The sequence below is a fragment of the Melanostigma gelatinosum genome, assembly GCF_949748355.1.
Source record: "Melanostigma gelatinosum genome assembly, chromosome: 5".
NCBI classification, from domain to species: Eukaryota; Metazoa; Chordata; class Actinopteri; order Perciformes; family Zoarcidae; genus Melanostigma; species Melanostigma gelatinosum.
The window spans coordinates 18,066,582-18,087,512 of record NC_136638.1 but is presented as its reverse complement, the minus strand read 5'-3'; the positions used below and the strand labels follow the sequence as shown (position 1 = coordinate 18,087,512).

At 42.7% G+C, this 20,931-nt stretch overlaps 1 protein-coding gene across 2 annotated transcripts in view; it reads left to right on the top strand.

The window, feature by feature from the left end:
* The window catches only part of tsc22d3 (TSC22 domain family, member 3), a 31,575-nt gene extending 16,780 nt beyond the window's left edge, over nucleotides 1-14,795 (top strand). The window contains exons 1-3 of one of the 2 annotated variants that reach the window (XM_079268659.1): nucleotides 11,784-12,097; nucleotides 12,691-12,742; nucleotides 13,190-14,795. In XM_079268659.1, the coding sequence (XP_079124785.1) occupies nucleotides 11,973-12,097; nucleotides 12,691-12,742; nucleotides 13,190-13,450 (438 nt within the window). In that variant the 5' untranslated portion in view covers nucleotides 11,784-11,972 and the 3' untranslated portion in view covers nucleotides 13,451-14,795. Of the gene's footprint in view, nucleotides 1-11,783; nucleotides 12,098-12,690; nucleotides 12,743-13,189 lie in introns of those variants that run through there. The other variant, XM_079268658.1, reaches the window with a different exon arrangement.
* The last annotated feature ends 6,136 nt before the right edge of the window (nucleotides 14,796-20,931 follow it).

The following is a 20,931-nucleotide window of genomic DNA, read 5'->3' as shown; positions in this document are numbered from 1 at the left end:
GTGTTCATCCTTAAATCTCCAAGAGCATTTCTTTCTTAAGTGTATCTCATCCAACATAAAAGAGCTCAGTCCTAAGAAAAGTGTCAAGCTGGTGAAGAATCTCTCTATATCAGTGTCTTAAGAATGTAAGCAGCCGCCTGCCAAGCGCTGGCAATCTACACGTCCAGACAGAGACCAAAACAGAGTGTATGCTTGTATGCATGTGTCTGTGTGTGTGCTTTGTCTTCATATGTCGATCACCTCAGATTTGCGCGCATATCAAATACATGTCCATTTCCGTGTGACTACGTGTCTTGGTGCACGTTGGTTTCTTTTTTTGCACGCATACGTGGATATGAATCTCTCAGTGTTGTGGCAATGGAGTGTGACTGTGTACCTGTGTGGTGCGTGCGTGCAAAACAAATACGGGTGTTCTGTGGTTTCATAAGTGAACTTTGGACCTCTCGGCTACACGCAGGAGGGAGGCCAATTTAGCCTACATTGTTTACCCGAGCCTTTAAACAATGACTGGGATGGTAGATCGTGTTTGCTCACTCGGCCGTGCTGCCTCGAGACCAGGAAAATGACAACTCAAAAACACAATTTGTCTTGTGTACTCTGACCGACTCCAAGTTCAAGGGTTCCTTCAAGTGGAAGTATTTCCTGTTTGTTTCTCGGAGGAGAGCTTGAACCTTAACTTTGCTGTCAGCCAATCATTTGCTGCAAAATCCTCAACTTTAAAGAGACTGTTTTATTTGTGGCCATCAAACTGAGGTGGAATTCAGCGTATTGTCAATGGAAATCCCTGACAGTTAGATTTGTTTGTATTTCAAAGCAGCGAATAAAATGTTCCCTATGAGACTTGTCACAACCTCACAACAATTTTGCAATTATTCAGAACCGCTTTGTTTTTGCAAATTGCAAAGTGTCACAATTAATGTGATTATTCAGCAACGACTACATAACGTACTTGCTTAGTTCAAACATTTGCATGAATTACAAAGCAGCATGCTCACTGTTGCTGACACGTGTTTTCAAGGAGAATCCCATTAGAAAAAGGAGAGAAACTCCCAAGTAGCCTGAAAACCACACTGATGGAAGTGGCATCTCTAAATGTTCAATGGATGCACTGTATTGTGATACTGTGCATGCTAAACTGCCAATGTTTATTTTATTCACATCATTGTATTGTCTATGTCAGTGATTCTCAACTGGTGGGTCGCGGACCCATTTTCAGTGGGCCTTTGCCTGACAAAAAAAAAGAAGAAAATTGTGATTTTATTTTGAAGGGCATTTGTTATGCAGCGGAATTATTCCAGCATTTACAGCACTTGTTCAGCGGTGCAGGAAAAACATTGACCAATGCGTTGTGAATCACATCACGTGATGCAGCTCAGCCAATCAAATATGGGCATTCTGACAAGTTTCCTAACTCAGTGAGATGTACACACACCGTGACACACGGGGAGAGACGAGGACACAGAGAGCAGAGCAGTTGAAGTGAGAGTTGTGAAAGTCAAATCATAGAACGATTTCCAAAGGAGAAAACGTCCAGAGAGACCAGAGTCATTAGACTCTGACTGGACAGACTCATAGAGGTGAATTCTTCCAACACTACTTTCTCTTTTTAGAAGATGAGAAAAATAAAATATCGTGGCTTTTTCACTTCATCCTGAATGAACTGAGTTTAAAGCTGCAGGTCAATTCAGTGAACATAATTTATCTAAAATGAATTGTGTTACGTAATTTATTCTTTAATCCAGCCGTTATTTTACTTGATATGAGAAGAACATTTCTTCATGTATTTCTATGTATTATTTATAATCCATCCAGTTAAATTTGAAAAATGAGAATAATTGTTAAAATATAATTGATGTGTACTTTCTTTACTTGATTTGACAGTTTACTACACAGAGACATTACTAGACTTCTTGAACATATATATATATATATATATATATATATATATATATATATGTAAATAATTTGAATATATATATAAATAATTTGAATATATATATATATAATTTGGGTCGTGGGTCCCGGCTTGTCATTAAGGGGTGATGGTGGGTCCCGCAGCCAGACCAGTTTAGAACCACTGGTCTATGTGAGGTATCACCAAATATGCTGAAATCGAATTCTCTTCTGTTCCCTTCTCCTGGACCCTGCTGTAAGTCTACAAATGTGTGTGTGTGTGTGTGTGTGTGTGACGAAGAAAAGAAAACTTAACAACTCAAGTGGCCAATCACTGAAGCTTATACAACTTGCGTCTTTGTGTGGGGGGCAGGCTTTTTGGCCTTTTGAAGGCAGGATAGGCAGGGGTTCCTGTAAACTCCCAAACAACATCTCAGCTCCGCACCGCACAGCGCTGGATATCACCATGTTCCCTGTTTATTCGGAACAAGCAGCTTTTGATGCTGATCCTTCCCCTGACTGAATCACATCCTTACATAGTGCTGCTGTGTTACACTACATCCTGCTGAACTGGTATCATTCACACACTAATGCAAGAGGGAATTTCAATTCCCTTTAAAAAAAGTAGGAAGAACTTGAATCAAGCTCTGTAACTAGCCCTAGTCAGCTTTTCAAATGGCTAGCGGTAACAGAGTTACATGTTACAGCAACATTAACCAAATCAATTAAAATATATATGTTTATATTTAGGACATTCAATATAACTTAAATACAATGAAACCGTCAGTCCAAGTATAATAATACCAAGGACACAGTGCCATTGACATGATGCACAGTTCAACAGCGCATCAGAGAGGAGACGTGAATGATTCTGAGTTAATTCGTAGCCATGCAGGCATCTCCACAGTTGAATCCGACTTACATAAACTGTCCATGCAGTGACAGATATGCTGTTACATACCACTCGTAGGGAGCCCTATCGTTTGTTGTGTAACTGTACTGTCTATCATCAATTACAGATGTTTTTCTCAGGCATGCATACAGTTCATGCTGTGGTCAGGGTCGATGTGGGAATAAACCATAAAAAGAAACAGTAAATGCACCGTGTGAGGAACACACAGCCATGCAGTGTAAAACATTGCTGAAGATAAATTACAGATATGTATGTACACTGATGTCTCCACAAATGAAGCATGTCAGAAAAACAAGATTGAATTATTCTATTGTATATTATAACAGAAAAAAAGTTCATCCTGGCAGCTGTGGTGAAAAAAGATAAAAATCTACTTTTTTCACTTGGATTCATTCTTTATGAATTAGTTAGTAAGTGTAAACATACATACTTATACATGCAAATCATAAGAAACAATGTAATAACACTTTTAAACATAAATAATTTCATTATTTGTTGTAAAACATAATTATTTTCACTTCAATTGTTACATGAGTGAACCATTTACTACGGTACTTTGAATTCTGGCACAGATTAGGACAGAGGGTTTTAACAAAACATATAAAGCATCCTCGAGGCTGCAATTACTTCTATTGCTTTTTCTTTTTAAAGTTACTTGCAATTAACACTAAACAGAGAATTGAGAATGATGATGTAATGTGTGTGTTTATAGCCCGAGCGTACTTGTTTTACAATCTTCACGCGGGCTGTCGACATCTGGATATACATCTCAGTTTTTTCTCCCGACGGACATGTGGCTGCCTTAATTGGGCTTTCTTACATTAAACTCCAACATATTTTCCTTTTAAGACTCAGTAGAATGGGGCACGCACATCTGGCCCTGACCTCGTCTGTCTCTGCCTGTCCTCTGATGGTAGGCGATCCTCACCCACGCAGACAGGCTGAGGAAACATCGCGTACAGTACACCGTGTCCTCTCGGCCCGTCTCTCTGTCTGCATGTGGGACTGCACAGACCTATTGCCACTCGGCTTTCTCAGACTCCAAAGTCCAAGGAGTGGTTGTAATTTGTGACGCTATTTGGAAGGGACAATGATACAAGGTGCTGAATATACATGAGTTCCCTGTTTCACCACTCCACGGCCGCTCTTTGAGTTATATCAGGTTCCCTTTTGAAAGAAAGTGAAAAGTGGCCTGTGAATGGTTTTAACACAACTGTATAGCTTGACTAAATTGATGTGCATATTTACATATGAACGCAGCGTAGCTGGATGTCCGACTGCGCAGATGCTACGTCTGTAGCAATCAATCCAGGCTTCAATAGTGTTGCCCCAAGTGAAAACACAAAGAGGGTGGAGTGAGCGTTAAAGATCTGCAGAGTACATTCACTGCCAAGGAGAAGTGGTCCATGTCCTGTTTCTATTCATCTTCCTATTCATGCTTTGAACACAGTGTTTAGTGTCCTGTGTGTGCGCCTAGGTAGTGTACAGTCCACAATTTAACCAGGATAAATGAATGAAATGCTTCATTTTGCTGTACGATCTCCCCAGTATCTGTATTCTGCAGGTTTTGTAAATAAAAGTTGCCGTATATTAGATCAGTTGTTATTCTATTCTTGCCTTTGAGATTTACAGCGCTCTTGCTTGAGACAGAGCTTGATTGAATTGTGATCCGAGTCATTCCTGTGGTCTTGTTGAAGGAGACTAATATCATTTGTTTGGCTTCCTCAGGCTAATAATATGAGAAACGCGGCCCTGGTCACTGCGATCTCTTACTGAGAGGTGTTAGACAGACGTGTCTTTATTTTGCGAGTGGCTGATTTATACATCTACTGGTAGAATTCAGTTGAACTATGTCTGTTTTCAAATGAAGGAATATTTAATGCTCATTCAGGTCGCCGTTTGAGTTTGATGCACTTTCCTTCAGCCAATGACCGCCAATGACTCGTCTCAAATTCACCCGTGGGAAATTAGTCGTTGCTCCATCGTCATCTCGCAGGTGACAAAGGATTCGCTTTAATGCTCAGCGGAGGAGCCTGCTGGAGTCTGTGGGAACTATTCTGTGTTTGGATGACACTGACAGCGATACTTAGCAGGGTGCCTGTCATCCAGTTAAATCCAGATCGTGCTGACAAGGCCAGACGTGCGTGTGCGTGCACATATGCAAGCGTGTGGCGAAGCGCACACATCGACATACACAACGGGGCAAACAAAAACACAAGCGAGCACACAAACACACACCAGGGGTCGGCCCATCGAGGGCCCAGCTCCCTCCAGTGTTGTCCCAGTTGCCGGTGACTCGGGTCACACAGCTGCAAAAAGATGTGGAAGGTGGAGAGACGGAGAGGTTGAAAAGGGAGGAATGGATTGAAAGAAGGAGGTGGTAACATTAGAGTGAGGCGTTCTTTAGAGAAAAATAGAGGCGAGGAAAGAAAGAGGGAATAAGTTATAATGTTGTACGTGGGTGAGGGTCAGTTGAGAAAAGAGTTTCTTCCTGTTTCTAATGATAATTGTGTCAAAAGCACTTTTTGTTATCACCAGTTGACGTAGGAAAACGCACATGTAGCACATTTTCGCTCAACAGGTGATATGGTTTGCAAGAAAAAGACAACCTGCCAACTTAGGTCTGATAGCGCGGTGTCACCCATAGCTTTGATTCTACAGTATGTCAGCTTCACAGCACTGACGGTAGATTTCCATTTCTCAGCGCCGTGACAGTCTGAGGGCTACTCGGGTTAGAAATAGATACACACAACCACACCAAATACGTCAGCTGAGGTATGCAGTACACTAAAGTAGCATAGGCAGATGAATACAGACAGATGGCACTGAACTCTGTAACCTTTTGTTCTGGGACATGATCCAGTCAACAGTGTATTAATCACAGGTGCCATGCAACGTTGTAGCCTGGCCTGACATGGGTTCACTATACTGCCATTATCCCTAGCGCACTCATCTGGGTCTTGGCTCTATTTCAGTATTTTCATCGTAAATCCAGCCAGAACATTCTCCCCGTTATAGCACAAGGTAAATCTCTACATTATGGCCTGAAGCTGTCTGGCTGCTGCTGAATCACAGCCTGGTGCCAGATGCTGCCATGTCCCCAAGCTTGTTAACTGCAATATACTGCACACAGCACCATTAGCTACTGTACTGCTGGTCCTGCTGTAAACTGCTATTAGTTTCAGTAAAGGCTACTGTTAATGAACTTATTATCACTTCGTACAAAGTGAAATTAAGTAGAAATTAAGCATTTAAGTGGCCATGTTTCATCTGGGGAAATTGAATCAAGGCAAGTGAGGAGCAGTTCCTGCCTTCATGGATATACAGGAGAATGAATGCTTCTATGTTTCCTACCATGCAATCATGATTAAAACCCTCCTGTAGCGAAGTACAGCCTAATAGAAATTGATCTTTTGGTGCCTGTAATTTAGAGTCATGTTGAGTATGTGACATAATGTTTCAACTTTTAAAGCCTGAAACCATCAGCCTTGAAACTTGGTTTTACAGGATGTTTGACATCACTGCCATCACAAAATGATATGAGAGCAAAAGTCACAGTCACAGCCTCGTTCATGTGCTCCCTTTCTTCTGAGATTCAGGGAAACACATTTCTGTGAACGGCTGTTCCGGGCAAGTAACGCTGAATAATGGTCGTGAGCAGCGATTGTTAGAAACTGAACTGAGTGAAGCTGAAATTCCGCCGCTATGACATATTTTGTTGACTTCAGAGGGCGCATGATGATATTTACCCGGCCAAATTATCGATAATATTTAATTATACATTACTATGAATGTCATTTTCTTCAATGAATATCCGTATTCTTCTAAAGGTTATACTGTAGTAGACTTGCATCTATAAAGCCCCCGAAAGTTATTGCTTGACATTTAGTTCATTATGCTTTTGTCTTCAGAATTTTTACCTTCATGGCACAAAGGATGACTTTAATTCCCATCTGGTGATAAATGCCAATATGCAAATGCTACAACCCAAAAGATACATCTTCGAAAAGACAACATGCAGAAACTGGTTTTACACGACTTTCTGTCATGTCACACCACACTCGTCTGTGCGTCACAATCTGTACAGAATATCAAATGTCAAAGCCTTGCACTTGCCAAAAAGAGGCATTTATTGCAGACGACAGACTCGAGAACACCGAACTGTCAAACTTGAAAACAGCTTGCAATTAATCATGGCGAGAGCGGCTCACGTTTGCTGTTACACCTTTTCCAGCAGCAATAGCTCTCCAAACATCACGAGATTAATTACAGCCCGCATGACAAGAGAGACTTACTGGAACTGACAAACCCACTTAATCACAGTTTCAAAGCGTTTAATAGGACACACACGCAAATCTGAAATGTTACAAAAGATGCCACTGAACTCATTCACCTGCCTCAGTTTGATTTTACAGACGTGGTCCAATAAGTTCTCTGTGGTGGAGCTCTCCAAATCAATTCCATATAAGTGAGCATACAAGCAAAACAAATCTGGTTCCGGTCGGGAAAAGGTCATGATATGGAGAACAAGTTTGTTTCACATGATGCAACAATGGCTCAACTATGTGTTTCATTACACATATTACCTCTGATTAAATGAGGTATGGAGATAGGCATTGTCCCTTTCAGGCAAACTCAGTGAAAGATCTTTTGCTTTGTCTGCCCGAAACAGAAACTCCAGCAGTGTTGAGATGAAACGATTCCCTTTCAGGAAACTGCCATTTTCAGTGTGACTCCGGGGCATTGTGTTCAACTGGATTGGAGACACATCATACGAGTGCCAGTCAGAGCATGGCACTCACAGTTATGGCTGGATATCCAGCGGTATCGCCAGCCCTCAATGGTCTCTTTGTGCTTTGAGAGCACAGTTGCTGGGAACAAAACGGCAACAGAACAGCGAGCAAACAGTCAGACGACTCCTGCCTCTTGAGCAGCCCCTTCATTTGGAAGCCAAGATGGGACACACTCAGACGCGTCCCACTGAAGTCGCGCCTGTTGGGGCTGTGCCACCTTCTCCCAGGACGCTGTGTGCCCTCCGCCTGGCCGAACCGCCCCACAGATTCTGCTGCCACTACCAGCACTTCAGCTATCCGGAGAGAGCTATGAGTTACTTGCCCCCTTACTCACCGAGTCTGTTCAAGAGGCCAGATCGGCGGTAAGTGGGGGACAGCGGAGGAGAGTCTGAGAGATGCAGTGTTTGTCATGAAATTTCCAAAACAGAATCGTAAATGAATCTTCTTTGTATCAGCTGTGCTTAATACGTTATTATGCGTCTATAACACATTTTCATTTCTCTGACATAAAACATGTCAACCTTGTTGAAAATTCATCTTTTGAGTTCATAACTAATTGTTGGCTGCAGCGTTTAATGCACGCATAACATGATAACTCTGGCAGCCCTCGGATAACAATGTCACTCCGGCCATCATTTTCTGCGTGTACTGCGTGTTTGATACAAGCGATCACGTCACATGCAATCCAAGGGCAGAAATTGACAGCCTGGTAAATTTATTGAAAAACCTCACCAGCAAGACCAAGGCCATGTGCCTCGTTTCTATTCATGGCTCAGGAGACTTATAGGTGATGCGATAATAATGAGCGCCCCCGGGTGTCCTCGTGTTCGTGGACTGTTCAGTATTCATTGGTTGTAACCGCTCCTGTTGCCCACAATAACAGCTCCTTCTGAGACAGCCTCTGGCTGCAGCCTATGGCAGGGCTGTGTGCTCTCGGGCCACACTCTCCTACACGCCATGCATTCCTGATTATGAGAGTGCAGATGGGACACACAGTAAAGAAAAGACCTTTTGTCCAAGAAGAGATCTCAAACTGATAGATTTTGTTTTCTCCTTGGATTTGACCACTGGTGTTTCTTGTTGGGCTGCATTGTGTTGCATCTTGAATTTGGTGCGACCAAACCCCAAAAACAGCCAGACGTTGGAGGCATGTCTCAGCTTCATTCTTCTTCAGCCGTTGGTGCAGATGAATCACAGTATTATACAATGCAGTTGGCTCTTACGCGTGGGACATCTGATGGAAGACGTGGCCCATCGCCTGGCTGTGGCGTGACTCACTGGATTTGGCGCTCGCCAAACATGTTCAGGCAGAAAGAGTTCCACAGAAATGCAAAGGCTTTACTTCTTGAAATGGCTGCGATGGTCAATATCTGTGGCACTTAAAAAGGTTTAGAAACATGCAAACACAATTTAAACTAGAACTGCTTATTTACTTTGTACTGGTTAATATTTGTGTTGTAGCGGATATCAAGTTTAGGGCTTCATAGTTTACATTGTCGCCGTCTTACTGCATGTGGCTCATATGTTCTACTTGAACCATGCAGGAAGGCTCCCCACTGTGTAGTCTCTATCTGTGCACCTCAGCAGAACCACAGGCAATCGGTTTGACTCCCCTCTATCCTAAATGGGACTATCACAGCGGGGCAAGGTAATTCACCAGCCCCTTGTTGCCAGAACAGGGTCTGATATTAAACCTGGCAGCTGTACTCCCACAGCACAAAATCTGAGACGACAGGCGCTATGGGCCCTAATACCCAGTCAATGTGCTTTCTGCTTAGCCTTGTTAGAACTACCAACAGTCAGACTTTCCACTCCAATTATTTTGTTACATAACAGAATTCCTTTTTTCTCCAAAGGACGTGGCAGACCTTTGCTATGCAATGATCAAAGAGTAGGCTCTTGGTCATTTGTTATCATTTTAAATCCATGTTTTCTTTTTCTATGCAGTGCGGCCTCTTTTATGAAATTTGAAATATATATATATATATATATATATATATATATATATATTTTTTTTTAACTGCATTTCATAGGTTATGCATGAACCAAATTGAATGGCTGCTAGTATTTAGACGTAAGACCCGATCAGCTGAGACTAGCCGGTAATGTTCTAAATGTTCTTGCTGCTTTGGAACTGAAATTATTATGCAACAGAGGCTCCCTAATAAAAAAATGAATTGGCTTACTATCGGTATTGGATTCGATAATTGGAACAGCAAAAGGCAACGTAATGTGACAGCAGAGAAGCGCTGAGAAATTATATTAAAGCTATTAAAACCTGCATGGATGCCTCGCTGAAAACGAGGTCTATTGCTCAATAGAGCTGCCGGCACTCAGTGGAAAAATGTTGTGAAAAGATAACAGATAGCAGCTCTGTTTTTCTCTGTGGTTGGCTTCTAACACACATTGTTTATTGCACTTTGCAGGATGCTCAGCACAGTTGCGCCACATGCTGTAAGATGCCAGTTCAAAAGTGTATGTGAAGTGCAAGAGGTCATACACCAGAGACCAGTGCTATGGACTCATTCCATATGCCCTGCCAATCAGTGGTGTGGATATTCATACTCAAAGAAGTTGTGGTACACACACAACTAATGCATTACAATCTGTGTTTCTCTGAAATATCCATGACTGTTTTATTGTTTAACGCACAAATTAGGGTGAACTAGTGCAATTAAAACTAACAAGTCGAAGGCTATGCCGTGCAAACATCAAACACATGAATGAATGAATGAACGATTGTCCTTTAAGAATTTGCCATGTCATTTCGAAGTCGGAAAAACAACTTGGAGTTGTTGATTTGTGGAGGCAGGAAAAGGTGCAAGGAAAATTCCGTGGTAAACACCGTGTCCAGAAACAGAGCCTTTGTTATTGACATTGTCCCTCCGGGATGGTGTATTATACGTTTTCACCACTAGAGACCAATAGAGTTCCGGTATAGACTGAGGGGAAATGTACCGGTGAGAGGGTAGCAAAGTACCTTTGTGGAGTACCTGTGCATGTGTACATCAGGTGCAGGACATTCCGTTTGAGCATGTAACAAACAACAATAAAGTGATGGGAACAACGTGAACATTATTGTTGTCATTGCCGTGTAGCAATAAAGGACAGTTTGCAGACTTATCTTAAGTTGTACAATTGTACACGTGGCAAATCAAGAACTACTAAATTGCTACTTCTTTAAAATCACCTACTCTAGAAACTTTTGCTGAAGAAGTTGCTTGATTTCATTGAATTGATTCACGTGAACATCAGATTCTACGAATCCTCACCACATGCGTCCTTCCTGTGCCCAAATCGAGTTTTTTATTTATTTACTAGCAACACGAGTGACTTGTTTATGCAGGACTACTGAGATTACATTTGTTCGGATGGTGGTTAAGAGGATAGTTGTTGCAGTGAGGACGGGTCTCGGTCTGTGGGTTAACTGCAAGAGCCAGTGTGGCAGAAGAAAAGTTCAGAGGCAGGACACACGCGATGCTGCATTCAAATGCTCATCTAAAACGTGTGTTTTTTGAGTATTCATTTTGTTTACGAATAGAAAGCTTAAATGCAACCTAAAATGTATTGTTTTTATTGCATTCGTTTTGTTTTATAAATGAACTGGTTGAAAGGGGTATTCTGCACATTTCATTGCAGAATAAAGATGTAAAATGCATTGATTTAATGGAACGATAACACTGAGTTGTTTTGTCTTTGATTGGTTGTTGATGAGATATCCTCATAATCGTACTCTACGAACAATAAATATACAAACAAAATAAAGTAAAAACTCTGTCGTACTATCAGATAAGCATTGAATATGTCAATGGAGCACACTTTACAACTATAGGACGATTATATTCATAATCTGTTCTATGTTTGTACAGTTGTAGACGTTTTAAGAAAGCAGCAAAATACTACGAGAGCCAGCCTCGTGCATACGTGACTATAATCGCAGGCGTCTTTGTTATCTCCCCCCTTCAGGTTTATTGTGCAAAAAGTTGAGGCGGGACGTATCAGTGGTCAGGTCCTAGGTCCAGGTCCCAGGTCCTAAATCCGTGTTTTTTTCCCTACGGCAAGGGAAGGCACCATTAACCCCGACCCGCCGACTCATTTGACTAATTTATGCGCGCGTCGCTTGACGTCACGAGGCAAGCCATTCAAATAGCAGCCGGTGGCAGAAATAGCATCAGACAGTCGCTCGTTTAAACCGGCGAAGCTTATACACACACACACACACCGACACAGCGACACAGCACGACGCTCAGCTAACTGCAGCGAGTGAGTGCATCGCTACGACAGAGACGAAACACATCCGGATATACAGTGAGGTGAAACAACCAGTCGTAAACGTGGCGAGAAGCGTGATCCAAACGAGTCTGGTACTCAACATGAGCGCGGAGATGTTCGGCAAAACACCCATGGAGGTGGCCGTCTACCAGTTACACAACTTCTCCATCTCGTTCTTCTCCTCGTTCCTGGGAGGAGACGTAGTATCGGTGAAACTTGACAACAGGTAAATATCCGACACAGTCGCCCACATGTTGATTTGCGTTTTATTTATTTTAATAATGCGCTTGGATAGTTATGAATGGGAGCAATGAGCGCGAGCCTTTTTTTTTTTTTTTTTGTTCCTCCTTCTCTGCAGGCCTCCAGACAGCGTTCCTGTTTTTCATAAAGCCGTTCAAAACAAATGCGCTCGTGTGAAATGTCTGATATAACGTGTTATTACAGAAGTCTGTGTGCTCAGCTATCTCTCCATCTGCTGTTTATTTGGACTTTAAACTGATATCTGCGGAGAGCCGTTCAGTCTCCTCACACACACACACACACACTGTGCTCGTTACACTATCACCTCAATAAAAGCCTGATATTGCTCACAAAGCTGTGTGTGTACAAAGACTACATTAGGTAACAGCGGGGTAAACAGTTTTCCTTTCTCTTTTGCAAGCTTTGTGTTTCGCTGACAAACGCCAACCAATTCAGGAAGCAGCAACATGGTTCTTTTCTGAATAGTTACACTTTGGGGATTGAGTTGACGTGAAGGTAACGGCAGTTGTGGCTTTGAACTGTTCATTCATGGCCTCTTTTTCTCCTCCTCTCCTGCAGTGCCTCTGGTGCTAGCGTGGTGGCCATCGACAACAAGATCGAACAGGCGATGGTAAGCCAAGATAACCGACAAAACACACGACAAACACACGACAAACACACGAGAATAGGTTGCACTGCACACAACATGCATGTCAACCCGCTGACCTCTAACCTCCCAATTCATTCTGCACTAAACCAGCTCTTTATGAATGCCCGAGGCAGTAATGTGAAGGCAGCACAGGCTACTGTATGCTTTATTCATGTGACAGAGGAGACGACAAGAGCAGGGATTTCACAAAAAAGAAACAAAGACTGACAACTATTTTGCAGCACAGAATTATTGAAGACAGCCTTGAGTCAAAGTTGTAACTTGTACTGTATCTTACAAGAGCTCCAGCAAATAGACTAACTGGCGTCGAAGATTTGCTCTGACAGCATCAGCTGTGCAGCCGAGCAGAGAGCATTTATCTGCTTTTATCTCTAAACTGATCCATTTCTGTTTCTTTTATTATGACAGGATCTTGTCAAGAACCACTTGATGTACGCGGTGCGCGAGGAGGTGGAGATCCTCAAAGAGCAGATCAAAGAGCTGGCGGAGAAGAACAACCAGCTGGAAAGGGAGAACTACCTGCTGAAGAACCTGGCCAGTCCAGAGCAGCTGGAGAAGTTCCAGTCTCGCATCCCGGCAGACGTGCTGCTACCCCTGGACAATCTGAGCGCCCAGGTGGCCGCAGACCTGCAGCAGCCCTGCATTCACCGCACTGGCTCTGCTGTATAAGTGGCTCTGCCTTGGGGCGGGCAGAGCCACTGTCTCTTTACAGTAATGGACCTCCATTTTGAACGTAAATCGCAGCCGCCGAGAACCCTTCGCAAACGACGAAGGTGAAGCATCGGGGCTGTAAATGACCGATGGGACACAAAAGAACCGTTGAGCACAAAAACAGAACTTAAGACGCTCTGACCGGTGCGGTGTCAGGCCCGGGCCTCCGATACCGTCCCAACTCTTTGTCGTAGTCTCTCCGTGTAGAGAATAGAGAGAGGGCTGACGATGCACCGACGAGCGCTTGCTTTCAGACGGCGGGGGGGCTTCCCCTGCCGAGGCCGAACCCGTCCAACAAACACCCTTTGCTCCAGAGAGGGTGGTGAGGAGGTGTCGATCGGGCTGGCCCTGCAGGTGCCAACTTGGAAAGTGTTGGGGAGTGTTGCTCCCCCAGAGGAGACCCGTCGAAGGCGGTCCTCCACGTCTCAACGAGAAGAGCCCCGTCGTGTGGATTTGTCCCATCTCAAACCCCCCCCCCCCCCCCCCCCCCCCACCCCTCGGCCGCACATTTCAACCACATAACGAGGACTTTCCCTGTGCCTGAAATGTATTGCTCATGTGTTCATGTACATCTAAGCATAACAACAATAATCATCAGGATAAGCTAAGGCGTCAGAGGTGGCGGTTAACAGCCGGTTAGAGCTGATGGACTGCTGCAGTACACTGACCAGTATGCTGTAATGATTCATAAAATGTAATCTTGCATTGCCAAACAGTTGGGGCTTGCTGCTTATGGGGGAAATGAATCCTGCTATATTTTGGGTTTTTGTTTGTGATCCTGAACAAAAATCTGTGTTTGTTTTTTTGTGATCTTGGGGGACAGGCATATGTGCCCACTTTGTCTGCCTAGCTCCTCACAGTAAATGGTCACTACAATGTACATCAAGTTGAAACGTCCTGAGGGGAACGCAGTGGAGATGACCAGCATTTGTCGCTGCAGATGCACTCCTGATTTTAGCAGCATCGTCCAGTATCTGGTCTGTTACTGGAAAACGATGGCATGACAACATTGCCTGCCCGTAGTAAGAGGGGAACACATTTCCACACTGAACTCTGTTGTTGTTGTTTTCTAGCCACCAAAGACTTTTTGCCCTTTTTGTTTTGTTTGTTTGTTTCCTCACAACAACTGAAGCCACGCAAACCTTCACAGGGAGAAGACTGTTTTGTAGCTAGTGCTAACGTTTATGTGTTTTGTAAAGATAACGGTATTGTTGCTGTAAAGTATCCTCGGAAAAGTTGTTCACTATGGTGTTTGGATACAACTGCACATTTGCAATAAACCTTATGTTTACATAAAACAGTACGTTGACACACTGTCTTTTGTTCATCAACACCACCAACATGCACCAAAAAAATGAATGCTTTTTGATTTAATATGCGACACCATCCCAGACTCAGTCAGTTAAATGATGTAATGTTGAATACAGCATCTATTTCATTGCCTTAACTTAACAGTCAGGGAAGACGGATAAGGTAGCTGCAACAACGCCCACGATGACTTCATTTTGTGGCGCTAAAATAAGAAAACCACTGAAATCCTTCTTATTTGCATTCCAGGGTAAACACATTGTCTGTTTGCTGAACTGACCTCTTGGAGGTGGTCGGAACTCCATCGCAATATTTAATATACGATGTTCGGCTTTGAGTTTGACGATGTCTGTGTGATGAGCGGCATGCGATTTGTAAAATTCAACACAATGTTGCAATGAACCACAAGGCTCCGACGTCAGACAAAGGTGCTTTACCTTCTGCATGTTGCTCCTCAGACTGAGGAAAGACTCGTCTCTGACTTTGAAGAAAGACACACACTTTTTCTTCTCGCCCCAAAGTCAAAAACAGCGTGACCACTAATGACATTGAAGTAATAATAGATGGTTGCAAGAGGATCGGAATCTGCCCGAGTGAAAAAAAACAAAAAAACAGTTTGTCCTCGTAGCATTTCCCTTCAGACAGATTGGCAGCCAGTCAGTTCAGTCTGTGTGTAACTAGATATGTTGCGGCTTCCCGGGTGTGTACACCAGGCTCACATCCATCTATCGCTGAGAACAGAGAGTCTCTGCTCGGGCCAAGAATCACCACCATATAAAAAAACAAAAAAGCTCCAGAGAAAACACGGTGTCTTCCCCATTGCTCAACTCTTTCCCCATGAAACTGTGGTCCCTCCCAAAACTGATGCTATGTGATCAATCATGCTGCTCTGAAATACGTTGTGCATTGAATTAGTGGCAGGCAGGATGTGCAGCGCATTGACTGAGGAGGACATTGGTTTAATGTAGCGAAGAGAAGGGAGATGGCATAGATAATTGGAGTCAATCTTTCTACTTCTTAACGAGATACCCAAACACCTTGTGCATGTCAATGAAAAGAGGCTGCAGGGTCGGCAACAGCAGGAAGAGGTACCGACGTTTAATCTTACTTGTGCTAATGGCTAAGGCAGCCTCAAACACAGTAGAACAATTCTTCTGGCTGCACAGCTCGTGTGTACACGCCACAGGCTCTAGAGGCTCACAAAAAGTCTGTCGACAATTTTGACTTTGTTTTGATTTACTATTTTTGGCTTCAACACTTGTTTTGTCGTTCTATTTTGGGGAGCCATTTCGGAACAGTGTGTTCAAGAAGAATCATCAAACATTGATCGCACCCCTGGTTCAAAGCTCACTGGCTGATGTGCAGGACGTGTTCACATTCATTCGTTAATGACTGAAGGCTCGCACCCATTTCTCGCTTCCGCCGGACTTTCTAAAAAAGGCAGCAGATCTGAGTCAACGCGTCAGTGACTACGCATCACTTCCTATACATGAGTGTGGGAAGAACCTGTGGCGTGGAATTAGACTTTAGATTGGCGCTTGCTTGTAACCAGGCAGTCAAGAGAAGACGAGTTTGTGTTGGATCGTGTTTTGCAATGAAACAAACAAAAAAAACAAACATCTGTTTTGGATGGAAATTCAGGGGTTTGTGCTGGGATAAGCCTCGGTGTGGTAGGGATCGCATGCAGGGGAATAATTTGGTCTGACTGCTTTTCATGGAGACGTACACAACCTGTGTGTCATCTGAATGTCAGAACATTCATCATGTCATCATTAAAGCAAAAGCCGAATGAGACAAATGTCAAATTTCAGCTGTGTGCCATACTGCAATGCAGTGTCGCGCTATTTCCAAAAGCAGTTCAAAAGAGCTGCAAATTGCCGATGACAGACGCTTGTACGATATGGAAAATGTGCCGTTGTTGCTCTCGCATGAGAAACCTGATTACTAGCTTCAGGGACACAAGACTTTGCACAACTTAAAAACATGACTTCCTTCACAACTCTTATTTTATCTGCTGACAGGGAAAAGTCTTTAAAGTGGGTGTTGACGTTAACTTCTGCGGGAGAGAGGGTCAAAGAACAAAAAACAACACAAAAGTTCAAGCAGGGGTTGGTTACAACCTGTCAGACCCAGATTTCGTCGTGTATTTACTTCTGCCTGGTCATGACTGTCAGCCAACGTCTTCACTCGTGTGATGTCCAGTGGACACGGCTCTTTCCTCCGTCACTTCCTCAAATGGACAAACTTCAGCCGCACAGACAAAGCCTTGAATCATTGGCTCAGCATTTGTCTGTCTGATGTAGCTGTGTGTCCTATTACACATTGATTTTTGTCCACATATGACATCATGGGCCAAGAAGTAATCCTCAAAGTTGTCAACATTAGAAATGAGGTCAGAGGGTTGACGCGTGTGTGGGTTTTTGGCTGAAAGATAGGAAAAGAAAAGCGCTTGCTCTGCTCGTTTTTTGTGGAAATGAACTGTGAACATAAAATAGTTTTGAAATTTAAAAAGGTCACATCTAATTATTTTGAGACATCCTGTTTGGCAACATTGATAATGCTATTCGGAGGAAGAAGCTGACGAACCCATGTGAACTCGACTACACACACGGGAGTCTGTGGTTCAAGTGTCTGGAGTTTGTCGTGCTTCTAGAAAGGTGAATGTGAGTCGAACCTGAATCCAAGCTGTTGGTTTGATTTATTACAGTTAATAAACCCCTGTGTCTAGTGATGCGCTACAACATAAACGAGCCATTTGTTCTTCTGAACAGTTCACCTGTGTAAAAAAAAAAAAAACTGAAAATATTTTAGAATCTTGGACAGAAAACAACTCAAAATGCATCATTTGGTGTCATTTTACCACAATGACAAGATCAATTAAATCTGATTTGGTTGTTTTTCAGAATAACTGAAAATAAAAGACTCAATTAAAACAGCTAGCGTTTTAGTTGCTCGGGTCTTGGCTCGTGAGTGAGTGAGTGATCCCTTGAGAACCTCTTGTTTTTTCCCCCGATGCTCTCCGCTGTGTTTGTATCCCGACTGATCAAAGCCGCTTTGGAATGCGGCCAGCTCAGGACATCTCATTCATGAAGTCAAAAGGTCAGGAGCCACTGGTTTTGGATTCATGTGATGCACCCGGGTTCATGGCAACACCTGCACAGCAAGAGCCTGCACATAATGTAAAGCCCCGCTGACCTCCACACTACCATGTGACACATGCAGGGGCAAAGGGGAGATGGTTGCATAACCTGTGTAAGACTGAAAATGTACATTTCTCAAGCTACGCTCCTTCATACCAGTGGTCACCAGTCACAAGATTGTCCTCATTATTGTTTGACATATCAGGACATGAAAAGACAATTTATGTAAAATAATCATTAAATTCAAAACGGACCAGGATTTTGTGGTTTTCGGGAGAACTGAAATGAAAAAGTCTGACAAACCAACAGACTTTATGGGAACTGGATTTCGATACAGATTTTTCAAGACTTGTAATAAATCAAGTTAAAAACACACAGAAGGGCCACATTGTTGTGCTGCACACAGCAGTTCAGTGCCGCACGGGTGTAATTCTGAAGAGGCAATCTCATGATCTGTATTCAACATCTTTTATACGTGACACAAGCAATAAGAATGCAAGTCGACATTGTAAGAAATGACATATGTGGAAGTTTTTATTCTTGGCAATACTTAAAGATGAGGGCGGTTGCTATGCCTTCAGTAAACCTCTACTAATGTACAAAGACAGTGTTGAGTTCAAGGAACAGTTTACTGCAGCATGTTTATGGTCATACTACTTTCTACCACAACAGTTGTTTGGTATTGTTTGAGGGATTATGCACTCTCCCGCCTCCATTGTGGTCTATTAGTGTGACTGTGTGTGGTAAACATCCCTCGTCCTCTGGACTAGTTGTGGCCCATGTGAAGAGAGCTGTCAGTGGGCTGCAGGAAGTTTAAGATGTACACAGGGCAGGAAATGAACTGCAGACAACCTTGTGAATACAGTTGTGTTGTAGAGAGCTGGTGGAGGATTTGCCTTTGAGTCGTTGATACACACACGATAAAGAGAAATACAAAGTTCATTGATAACGTGATAACATTTTGAACACTGTTACATGTGGAAAGATCATTAAAGTGATCATCGATCATGATCCTTATGGTAGACAGACTTTGTTTTTGTTATATGACAGCATCAATAGAGCCATTTGCTGCAGTTTAATGCTCAGGCTGAAGAGGGATTTCCTCCCTCATGTACAAAATGAGCCGTTCTACCTTCTTGACATCAACACAATGTTCCCAAATCCGGGGTTTAGTCTCTTTTCATTATGTGCGGTTGGGTGGGGTTGGCTGGGTTGCCACAGAAGCAAATCATGGGCGGACATGGCACGCATATCAACATGGAACAACAGATGATGATAATAACCACTATACTGTGACTGTCCTATTTCTGTTTAGAAGTGGGGAAACACCTTCCTCTGTTGGGACATGCACGGCAGGAAAAAACACAAACAAGGGAAAGAAACAGACAATTTCATGCGAGACGAGCGCAGTAGCAGTTACTGCTATTTAAACATTTACTCGCTGAACACTGTTGTAGTTCATTTCCCCAGACATACTTTAGTGATGAATCTCTACTGTACATTTCATCAATCGAAAATGTTGGGTTACAAATGTACATTTTAAAAGCTTCTCTGTTACAAGTGGTATTCACATTTTTGTCATTTCTGTCATTTTGGTTTGCGTGAAAAATATTCACTTCTGATTTTTGATTTGCACAAAGGCAATCGGCAGAAGTAAAAAGCTAAAGGCAGATTCATGTTCAAAAGAGAAATGGAAATCATAGATTTGAATGTTTTCACCTGCTGCTTTTGCCGCTGTGACAAAATATATCGTCTGTGAAAAAGGCCGAACCGTATTAGCTCTGAAACAGTTGCAATGCAACAAATGAAATGGCAAATATATAAATGTAAAAATATCAACCCAGACAGTTCGACTTGTCAGCAATCAACGATGGCTCCAGTCAACAAGTGAGACAGAGACACGCACAATGCCAGGACACTGTAACTGGCTTATCAAAATGTAATTAAGTCGTTAATAACTCCTCTGCTTTTCCTGCTATGACATGTCTGCCATGAAAAAGGCGTGAGTCTGACAGGAGGAACATGTTTGAGATGTCAAAATAGCAGCAGTTCACTGAGTACAGCAGCACAAAATGTGTTTGCAACTAGACTCCTGCATTTCTGCACTTCTGAATATTATAAATACTATTTATACTTTTGTTTTTTATGTTTAATATTTCATTTCTAATTCTATTTATATTCCATTTAACATTAAATTCTAAAAGTTATATTATATATAATATTCCAGAGGAAAATGAAGAATCACTTGTTTACACCCTGCCACACAGCTGGCAGTGAATGATAAAGTTGAGCACATATGATTGAATCCCATAATGTGAACACATATAATGAAGTCATATAATCACACATTTGGAAATTGACAGTCTGAGGTATCCTCAAAGTTCACACCTGCCTTGTGCTGCTCCTACAATGGGCGGCCGCCTCCTTTGAGCTCCTTTTGGAAGGCAGAACAACGTGTTCTCAGATGCTTTTATTGCCTTCCTGCGGTTTTTCCAGGGTTGTGAACTTTATGAGGGTTCCTTTACAGCCGTTTAACCTGTCCCCCGCTGCGTGGAGCTATTGTGGATCAGAGAGGATTGTTTGCTGGCGGGCCAAGTCTTTACAGCCATATTTGCAGCGCCATGATTATGTTTTTATAAATTAAAAGTCAGGCCACTGCTGTTTGATTTCAGCTCGCTTTGCACTGCTGTTGCATTCCAACGGTTATTCACCTCAGATGCCTTCATGTAACGTAACAAACCATCCAAATGTAAGGTAAGGAGTGATCCTTCTCTTTATTTTGCAGTTTAGACTTCAGAATTTGCATCTGAGGGAAATGCATTACAATCAACATGTATATGTTATATATGAATGCACATGACATCAAAATGTCATTGAATAAAAAAGAGCAATTGCAGCTGCGTATCACAGAATAGACCTGATCTGTGCTGCACTTGCATGATTAAGTTATTTCTATTCTTTTCTATCCTTTGCGTTCACATCTTAAACACT